General features: G+C 48.6%; 1 protein-coding gene across 1 annotated transcript; it reads left to right on the top strand.

The window, feature by feature from the left end:
- Positions 1 to 4,103: 4,103 nt before the first annotated feature.
- Positions 4,104 to 9,562, top strand: C1QL3 (complement C1q like 3). The gene is made up of 2 exons (XM_031614452.2): positions 4,104 to 5,329; positions 8,678 to 9,562. The coding sequence occupies exons 1-2, from the start codon at positions 4,742 to 4,744 to the stop codon at positions 8,855 to 8,857; spliced, it is 768 nt and encodes a 255-aa protein (XP_031470312.1). The 5' UTR covers positions 4,104 to 4,741; the 3' UTR covers positions 8,858 to 9,562.
- The last annotated feature ends 1,273 nt before the right edge of the window (positions 9,563 to 10,835 follow it).

Below are 10,835 nucleotides of genomic sequence, written 5' to 3'. Positions count from 1 at the left end.
AAAACAAAGACAAGTGTACAAGGAGAAATCTGCAGGAGCAGCCTTTATGTTTGCAGCTGATGGCTAATCTCTGGAATAAACAAGGGCTCTTGCAATCATGAGTACCTTTTATGCCTAGTTACTATTAATTAGGTTAAAAATTACCAAGTATCATCTGAGACTATTTTATAGCCATAAAATTTGTCAGTTAGCAAGAACTAAAGATTACACATCTGTGTTGAAGGCTTATTTTTACATACATGATCTGCAGTGACTCACCTGTCAGAACATAATCTGGGTACAGATCTTTTCATTTTAATTCCTATTCCCTCCCCTCCCCCCAGTAACCGGTCATGTTTGACTGATCTTTTCAGATTAAAAACTAAAAAGAAAGAGAGATGGAATTTATTTGCAAATTCTCCTTGTTGAGCTGTCACTTTAGTGACAGTCCCCCCTGAATTCTCCCTTCATTTGACTTTGTAAAGTGGTTGTAACCCTTGCAAGGCCAAAGTGATTCTTTGAATTGTACTTTGAATCATTTTCCTCTTTGATTTGAGGGTCAGAGACTGATCTTCATGGAGCTGTTGAAGGGCATTATTAATTATGGGGGGAAAAAAACAACATCATCATTAATCTGGACTACTTTCAGTCACACACAAAGATTTAGATCCTTGAATAGCAGAGAATATCTTGCTGAAGGACTTCTTAAATTTCAAAAGACAGGTAAAACTTCCAAAATATCAACAAAACATCTTTTTGTTGCACAGAAGCTGAACTTCCTTCAATGAGTACAAAAACCTTAATTTTAAAAAAAGGAAGCCAGTGGGCAACTTACATCATTATAAATACAAATGTTCTGCACTACTGATGGAAACAGAGCTCTGGGAGAGCTCAGCTGCTGCTACCTGCACAATCCTCCACCGGAAAGCAGAGCAGGAGCCTCTCTGAAACCCACAGTATGGAATACAGTGAGGTGGGTGAACAGAACTGAAACAGTACTGGAAGTGGCTTAGGATAGCAGCAGCATTTTCACTGCTCATCATGGTGCCTTTGAGCCATTTATACCTATATGATTATTTACACTTAGTTTGTAACTTGACTTTATTCTGTAGCACTGAAGCCAGTTACCTGCTGGGGTGAGTCCTTGTTGCCCTTCAACCACAGCACAGCAGAATTCAGCCACTGGTACCCAGCTGAAACACCAACACTTATCTACGTGGTTCAACCCGTATTTCTAAAGATGAGGTATAGCAATATCTGAGATGACTGGAATTCAAAATGCTTCTCTAAAAGATTTTTTTTTTTTAATTAGATAAAGTATAAGCAAAAACAAAGCTGATGCAGATAGGAGTGAGTGGGACAGCTGGAACTTGGCATGGTTTTGGAGCAGTCCCTTGTTCAGCATTTGCCCTTCTTTGCATTACTGCTGCTTGCTGTAGTACTGAACCCTTCCCACATGCTGTTTTCCCCTGGCTCACCCTCTGGACTGAGCACTCCAGGCTGAAGGAGCCATGTTGTGCATGGGGACTGCAGAATGCCTTTACTTGTCAAGATGTTTGGTTTTCTCCCATTTTCCCCTATCCCAGTGGTGAGACAACAGTACCTGCTCTTCCAGGCACATGAAGAAAAATTAATGTGCGTGTTATGCTTCACGTCCTTAAGGCTCTGTATGAACATTAGCTAATTAGTCAGTAAGAAAAGGAGTTGTGGGCAGGCTGCTTCAAATGGCAGAAGCTGCAGGGGATGCAGCTCACACAGCAGCCCCGAAGAGAAGGGGAGGTAAAGGAAAAGGACAAAGAAATGTAGCAGTGGTCACTGCATTAGGACAAGCAGTGTCTGGCCTTAGTGTGATAAGTTTGTTAGGAATGAACATCCATCTTCATTTTTAGCCTTTTGTGCAGAGAAGAGATAATATTCTAACAGAAGTGATACTTAGGCTGTAACTGAGTGAGTCAATGCTTTGGTAAGTCACTTCAGGGCAACAAATGTCCCATTATAAAAATTCTTTCACCGAAGTACTGACTCCTTCAGTGTGTAACTTTTCAGCCCTTTAATTTTCCACTTGCAGTTTCCTTGGAAAATATGCTTTTATCAAGGATGACCAGGTTCCTGAGGCACTGGTGTCCTAGGTGGCGTTCCCTGCCAGCACACAGTCTTCATGGACAACTCACCACAGGCAAACACAGGGTGCTCCTGCTTGCTCAGGCTGTGACGTTGTGGCTGGCTCAGACCTTCTTGGAGAGAAAGTCTGCAGGAGCAAATGAGCTTCAGAGATGGCTGACAATATGCATGAAGATAAATCTGAGTATTAAGGAGATGAACACGGTAGGTTGGTAGGAGCTTGCTTTAAGATCCAGGATTCCAGAGCTAGAGCGTGGAACTGAGTGCACATGGCACCTGCTGCTGACCTGGCACCAAGAGCACGATGGGTTCGTGTCCATCTGAAGGCTCAAGGGTACTCCTTGAGTGTAAGGTGCAATGGAAGTGTGGGCACATCCTGGTGCCACGAAATCCTGCTGGGCAACAGATGACAGAACGCAGCACCCCGAGGGCCACTCTGCAGTCTGAGGCGGAGCTGTCATTCTACACAACTTTTCTTCTTGCACAGACTAAAGAGCAGTGTTGAAAGCCTTTTCCTGTGGGGCAGAGAGAGCAATGAGATAGAAGAATAATCCTCCCGATGTGTTCTGCTGCCTTCCCGGGCCCTGAGTGGGAGCCCTTTGCTGAGGGAAATGGCTCACTTGTGCCAGAGCCAGATAAAGAATCACTGAAAGATGAAGCGTTAAAGAAAAAAATAGAGAAAGAGAAAGCGGGAGTGGGGGTATTTAAAAGTGTGTGAAATGGAGGCTTTATCGGGAGTTTTCTGGGGAGATAAGGAGCTGGGAGGGCCCATCTCTGCGCGGTGTGGACACATTCACTGCCTTTGAGTCTCCCAGGAAAGAGCAAAAGGAGCCGCTGACATTTCTGCTTAAAAGGAAGAATCAATGAATCTTTGTTTCCCACTGCCTGCTTGTTTGACCTTATTGTGTTGCGAAACAGAAAAGAAAGAAAAGAGTGCGGGGGGAAAGGGAGAGGGGATTCGTGCTAATAAAACCCGAGACAAGATCACAGCTCTCTGATCATCGCTGGAGATGCTATTATTTGGTTGTTGTCCTACTTGCTGCCGCCGCTCATTTCAGATTCTTGCCTTGCCGTAATAAGTCACACTCTTTCCAGCCATCATCCCTGTATTGACAGGCAAATGTCACCGACGTTTGATTGACGTCCATTGCTCCTGAATACAGAAGTATGATTTAGGAATCAATTCCGTTTGTTTATTTAAGCAGCTCTTTGTGTACCTTGTATATTTGTGAGCAAGACAAGTTGCTTAATATTTCCTTGGGAGAAATGCCACCAGGATTGCACATTCACCTTCCTACCGTGGCACAGAGGTGCACACCAACCCTCGGGGGAGGAGAAACCTTTAGCAAAAACGAAACAAAAATACTGAATAAAACGCTTTGCTGCCCTCGAGGTGAGGCAGAGAGCTTCGTCATAGCTCTGGGCATCTGCTGGTCCGTGTATGCCCCGCGCTTTCCTTGGGTTTTTGAGCAATAGGGAACCGTGTTCCTCTGTGTCACCGACAGCAGAGGGGTGGCTGCTTTTAGCGCCGGTGATGAGAACATCGGTTTTAATTCAAGGAAAGGAACGTTCCCCTCTCTGCACTTACGGCCGTAACCGGGGAGAGGTGAAGAGGGAGCTCCGGAGCTGTGAGAGGTGCCGATCTCTGTGCCGGTGCTGAGTGACCAGAGAACTTCCACCTGAGCAATCGGGAACTGCACAGCACCCCTACAATTAAAACGCTATTTCGCAGCAAACAGAGGCTCGGCGGGGCAGCACCGGGCGGGAGGTGGGGTGACCTTCCAGTTCTCCGCCGGTGACCCCGGGGGTGCACAAAGGCCGGGCAGAACTCTGCCTCTCGCTGCGCTCCGAAGGAGCCGTCACCGCGCGGCGCAGCACTGAGCGAGGCGCACGATTTTGCTGTTCATCCGCCTGCGGGGGGGTGGAAGGGGGGGGAGACGTGGGGAGGGCTACGGGGGGGAGACAGGAAAAAAATATATATTTCCCACACTGCCAGAGTAATGCCAAACTCCCTGTGAGTGGGAAGAGCGGAGCAGATGCTGGAATGAGATGCCAAAGCAGCTCCCCTTTCCCCTGCGCTTTTGGGTGCCTATAAATTGCTCCAGCGCGCTCGGCAGCCTCCTCCTCTGCTGGCAGGTGGCACCGGGCGGGATCCCGCTCTCCCTCCGGCTCCGGCGGCAGCGCGGGCTCTGAGCGGCGTCGGGCAGCGGGCAGCGCGTCCCCGCTGAGCGCCGTCACCTCTGCGGGGAAAAAAAAAAAAACAGCGAGCGAGAGAGAGAGAGCGGGGCGATCGCGAGAGGAAAGGCAAGTTGCAGGGAAAGTTGACTCGGACTGGCACGGTGTGCAAAAAAAAAAAGTCGATCGCCGGCGGGAGCATAAAAGTGCGGCGGTCGGGGCGGCGGCGGCGCTCCCTCCACACCCGCCCGCGGCGGCCGCAGCGCAGCGCCGGACCCGCCGGCAGCGGGAGGGCCAAAGCCCCGGGAGCCGGGCTCGCTCGGGCTCGGCGTTTTTTCGGCTCTGAGGAGGTCCCCGCACAGCCATCAAGATTCTGTCCAAAAGCAGGCAGGAGGATCGCCCTGCGCTGAGCCGGCTGGTGGGCAGCAGGCGGCGGCTGATCGCGGCCGGAGCGCTGGGAGTGGTGATGGTGCTGCTGCTCGTCGTCCTCATCCCGGTGCTGGTGAGCTCGGCCGGCACCTCGGCGCACTACGAGATGCTGGGCACCTGCCGCATGGTCTGCGACCCCTACGGCGGCACCAAGGCGCCCAGCACGGCGGCCACGCCCGACCGCGGCCTCATGCAGTCCCTGCCCACCTTCATCCAGGGGCCCAAGGGGGACGCCGGCCGGCCGGGCAAAGCGGGGCCCCGCGGGCCGCCTGGGGAGCCGGGGCCGCCGGGGCCGGTGGGGCCGCCGGGCGAGAAGGGCGAGCCGGGACGGCAGGGGCTGCCGGGGCCGCCCGGGGCGCCGGGGCTGAACGCGGCCGGGGCCATCAGCGCCGCCACCTACAGCACCGTGCCCAAGATCGCCTTCTACGCCGGCCTGAAGCGGCAGCACGAGGGCTACGAGGTGCTCAAGTTCGACGACGTGGTCACCAACCTGGGCAACCACTACGACCCCACCACCGGCAAGTTCACCTGCTCCATCCCCGGCATCTACTTCTTCACCTACCATGTGCTCATGCGGGGCGGCGACGGCACCAGCATGTGGGCCGACCTCTGCAAGAACAACCAGGTGGGCCGGGACGGGGTTGGCAAACCCGCGGGCACGGAGCCGGGACGGGACGGGGAGCCGCGGTCTGAGAGCCCCGAGAGGAGCGGGAGCCGGGAGGGAACGCCCTGCGGTCTCGGCGGCCCCGGGTCCCACCTCGTAGCGGGTCAACGCCGGGGGAAGCGCCGGCGGACGGCGGCTTTGTGCCGAACACCCCTAGAAACACCGTCGTGGCCCCGGCTCGCTGCCGTTCCCCGCGGGGGGATGGCGACGTTCACAAATAATTAAAGATCTTGCGATGCCGCCGCGCGAAAGACGGCCGAACAATCCGTTTTAATTAGGAGAGGCGCTGCCGCCGCGCTGTCCGGGGCTGTGGCGGTACCGCCGTCCCCGGGGCCGCTCGGCGCGCACTCGGCGGGTCCGGGCAACGCCGCTCCCGGCGCCGCGCCTCGAAGTGCCGTCGGGCAGCGGCCGCGTCCCGGGCAGCGCGGGGCCGGGAGGGGCCGTTCGCTCGCTCACCTCCGCCCGCGGCGGCAGCTGGGTCCGACGCGGCGCTTAACCTTTTATTTACGGCTCCTCAGAAGCGCTGTGAAAACGGGATAATGAGGACATCGGCGGCAATTAATTAAATTAGAACATGTCTGCCGTAAATATCATCGCGGCAGATAAACCGGGACCGGGAAAGCAGAGCGCGCTGTAATGCATTCGCTTTGATTTCTCCACGTAAAGTAAGCGCTGCCCGCCGTGGTAATACCATTATGCCGGCAATTAGAACGTACGGCCATTCCCGGCCCCTATTATAACGCGTTTTCAGTGTTTATTTTCTCAGGCCCCTGCGCTGTTTAAAAAAGTAACGGCGATAAATATTAAATGGAGCCCGAAGTCTGTTTCCAAACACGACAACTTCCAGCGTCAGGCACGAGGCACACTGAACTCTCGGTGTCTCAAAGAAAAAAAGGAGGGAGGTGTCTGTGGAGCTGCAGATGTGTGTGCAGATATTCAGGCGAATACCTGCACGCAACTTATGTATCACAGATGCGGTTCCAGCACAGCAGTCCCTCTTTTGGCTCTGCTTTATCCTTGGAGTGCCTGTGGCTGACGGTGTGTGATGGTGGTGAGAAAGTGCAGAAATTCTGCATGTGAGGCGTTGGGGATTCTGACGAAGATGTCACGGTAAACGCAGTGTTTCTAACAATGGAAATGCTGGGTGGAAAATGCACGGCTCGCAGGAAAGCCTTTCATACCCACGCAAAGCCTCCGAGGAACACCGAGGTGTGCAAACTTAATCCATCACAGGGAGGTGCTGAGCGTGGAGCTCAGCGCTGTGTCCCCGTGTGGCTGCAGGTTGAGGTGAGCACCGTGCGGCTCCAGGGCCGTATGGGGCTGAGCGGCTTCGCTCTGAGATACGCTCACACTCACAGCAGTGCTCTGAGCATTCCTCGAGGCTCTTCTCACAGGCTTTACCAGGAAATGATGCTGGCTGACCAGAGGAGCAGGTGTAAGCCTACGGCACGCTGGATGTACAGGATGTTTACCAGCAGGCACAGGGCAGTAATATCTGCACTTTGGGTCTTTTTTCTTTTTTGCCTTCAGGCACGAGGTACTGTCTCAAACCTGAACATGAAATGTCTGTTGCTGTATCCAGTGTTCACACTGGCTGACCTTACGACAGTCTGGAATACAATCTGAGTTTGCTCCTACTATCCACGGTCAATACAAAATTTAGAGAAATACACTATGTAGCATTTAATTGTGAGCTAAATAGAAATTTGGGAAGCATTTTAAGCCATTTTGTTTGCCAGCAGGCAAGATAGTTGTTCTCTGTGAAAGTTTCTCCACCTCATCTGCAGCCATTTCACCCCTTTCCATTTTGCCCTTTCCATTTACGCTACCAACAGTCTCAGCCCGTGCTGTTTTCTTTGGGGGTGTTCCTAGGGTTAATGCCCAGAGCCTTCAGCTCCACCCGCTGGTCATTAACCCAAAGGAAACACCCTGTGCTTAGAATAATGCTTGCTGAGACACCAGCAGAAGAGATGCACTCTGTAAACAATTCGAGGCGGTTTGGGAAGAAGTCCTGAAATAGCTGGGGGTTGTTAACATGCAGTAGTAAATTTGCAGGCTGTCAAAGCACTGGAAGACTTCTCAGCCCTTCACACCCATACAGGAAGAACAAAGAATTCCCACCTACTGTGGTTTTTTAATACTACGCGATCCTCCACGGTAAAGACCCCTCCTCCTTTTTTAACATCTCAGTATTAATGGGAGATCATTTCCCATGAAAGTGTAATTTGGAAATTTGTCATTTAAACTTGAAAGGGATCCGTGGCCATTTGTGACTTACAGCCTATTCCTCTGGTTCAGAACAGACAGAATCCCACACGTAGAACACCAAGTCATGCATTATTACTTAGCGCAGGTTTGCAGCGCCTCTAAATCACTTACTGCTCCGTAACGATGCCAGAACAAAGACAAGCAACAAGCAGATGATGTGTTGCACTGCAATAAATCACACGCAGCCAAGTTTAAATATTTTAACAAACGGGGTCAAATTATATATAAACGATTTGGAGACTTACAGTGTCACAGACGTTGCTGGAAACCAACGTCCGTCCTGAAATTACAGATTACATCCAGTTTGCTGGAATATCACATCTAATCAGAAGTGGCATAGCCAAGGGGAAATGGGACAGAAATGCATGTTCGAGTGGAAGTTGTAAATGGAATTAGGAGTCCTCCATTGCCTGTAAATTCCAAAACCTCTCAAAGTAAACAGCGACGTACCCATCATTTTTCAGTGTGCCTCCTTTACACTGCACAGAATATAACTGCTTGCTCAATGAAATGTGGCACTAACAGCTCTTCCAAATTCTTACCTGCCTGTGTGCACTGGGGCGTGCTGTAAGTGTGTGGGTGTGCCTTTTTTGCTTCTTTCTGCAGCATGATCCTATTAGCTGTACGGCAATAAATCGGCTCTGGAACAACTCCAGCTCGGTATCCACAGGGCCTCGCTGCAGACCTTCACCAATGTCAATCAGTTGTTCCACTGAGATGAAAGTTGCACCAATGTAAAGCTGGCACATGACCAGAACCAGCTGTCCCACCTCCAGCTGTTACTACATATATGCTTTCAAAGGCACAACGCGTTTAGAGGAATGCAAGTGGTGCTGTATTCTCTGGGTGGCTGAGGAATGAGCAGGTCATTGCTTTAGTTTCAGATATTGTTTTGTGTGAGAAGATCAGCAGTGCCCATAAGAAGAATAGGCAGTGTATGTTTTTACACACGTAAAGTGGCAATGTACAGAAGCTTTAAATCTCGGTGTGCAGGAGAAGTTGTCTGTGTTTTCTTAACCACTGACTATGTATTTTACGTAGGTCCGAGCTAGCGCCATTGCTCAGGATGCCGACCAGAATTACGACTATGCCAGTAACAGCGTGGTTCTTCACCTGGAGCCGGGAGATGAAGTTTACATTAAATTAGATGGAGGAAAAGCACATGGAGGGAACAACAACAAATACAGCACATTTTCTGGATTTATTATTTATGCTGACTGATAATGAGTCAAAAGACGCACCCAAGCACTCCGACAATGAAGCTCGCTCTTCTAAGCAATGGATTTGCGTGGCAAAAGTCAGTGAAACAAGCACCCCAGCAGAGATTGACCGCTACACCTCACCAGTGGGGGAATGTCGAATGCTACCTGATTCACATCTGTACGACACAGAGAGACTTTGCGTTAAAAAAAATACAAACCAAGCTAAACAGATGTGCGATCCACTACCGCCAAAGCAAATACTTCCTCATTGTTAGTGTCCATGTGAATGAAGTCTTACATAGATCAAATTTTTATAGGAAACAAACACAAAAAGACGCTGAGTTATTTCTTCAGTGTATATGATACTTTGATGTGTTATGATCTTGCTGCTTTATCCATACTTCAGCTTTGGTTCTTGTGACTTACCTGCTAACAATGATGCTTGGAGTCCACTCATAGTGTGGTGAGGAATGATTTTACAATAAAAGGAAGAGGTAATCAAAATACACTTTCTCTCTCCAAAGGAATTGTTTGCCTTGTACTTTTCTTCTCCTTCCACTTAAAACTAGAAACTAATCAGCTTCAAGCCTTAACTCGATGTTCCTGCTTTGTAGGTTTACATTAGACTTTTAACATAATATCCAACCACTCAAGTTGTTCAATTTTGTCTTTCCCTTAGCTGTGTTCTAAAAGAAAAAGAGAGATAGAAAAAAACCACTTTTTTTCCTGAAAAATTTAACAGTTGTCAAACTACTATATTGGACCAAATCCCCAATTACACTGAAGCCAATGGCAAAACTCCCATTGATGTTAGTGGAAAGAGGATTTGGCTGTTAATTTGTAAACATGTGTAAATATATATTTAGCCAATGTTACAGGCCCATTCCTGATGGTTAGTTATGTAAATATTTAGGCCTAGAATCCACATCTTCAGATCCAGGTCAGATGTTTTCTTTGCAGCAACTAGTCCTCATTAGTCCTTTAGCACTTAGTCTGTACTTGGCTACTATTTTTAATAATACAGTAATGACTTAACATACTGAACATAACTAGAATTTTGTAGGAATGGGCCAACACTTGATTGTCTTCAGTGTCTCATCTCACTGAAGTTGGGGATCTTTCCCACAAAGGAAGAATGGGAGATGAAATACAGGAGAAAGTGTTGGGACGCAGGCCTTCTCCGTGGTACTTAGCTATCAGTTTGTAGTAAGGTGTGCCTATGAGATGGACATAGATAAGTATATTACCAAAAATGAAAACACATATGCAAAGAAAGAAGCAGATACTTACATGCAAGAGAGTGTGTATTAAAACCTATTTTTCTCATTCATATATATATATATATATATAAAGATATATATATCTAAAGTCTCAAAGAAAGAAGTTTAATACATATAAAAGATTAATAGCTTGGAGAATTAAACTAAGCACAGATACTATGAGTTACATAGTTATAAAAATGCTTTAAAATCAGTCATACCAGGAATAGCCACAGAATACTTCTATTCTGAAAATAGATTTATTATTTGCTTTGTTTGGGGGACGGGAGGCTATCTATTTCTCTCCGGTTAAAACTTGCAGATTTCCATCTAAAAATGTTACCAAGATTATTAGCTAGCTCCTTAGCACAGCTGGTTATGTTATTCTTAGAAATTTGGCAAAGTCAAGGTAGAATTTGTAAAAATCATTGAAGAGTAATAGAGGCAATCCCTAGCATTTCAGTTTCATGCCATTTGCCATAAGCAACCTTGTCTAATCTGCTAAGGGTATGAACTCAGATTTCTCTGCAGTAAGACACCCAAAGTGTCTGCCATTGAGACATAAAGCTCTCCAGTGCTGAGTCCTCAGTAAAAGTGATGAAGATTTGAAGAATGTCTCTAAAAAAACTCGTTTGAATGAGTAAAGCTTTTAAACAGAGCACAGTTCTCATTCTGTTTCTGGTTTGAGTTGTCAAAAAATACACTGAGATGGCCCAGGCTAAGAGGATGGCTGGCATC

Source organism: Phasianus colchicus, chromosome 6 (genome assembly GCF_987193195.1).
Source record: "Phasianus colchicus chromosome 6, bPhaCol1.hap1.1, whole genome shotgun sequence".
Lineage (NCBI taxonomy): Eukaryota > Metazoa > Chordata > Aves > Galliformes > Phasianidae > Phasianus > Phasianus colchicus.
Note: the sequence above shows the minus strand (reverse complement) of the source record. Positions and strands in the feature narration are given on the sequence as shown.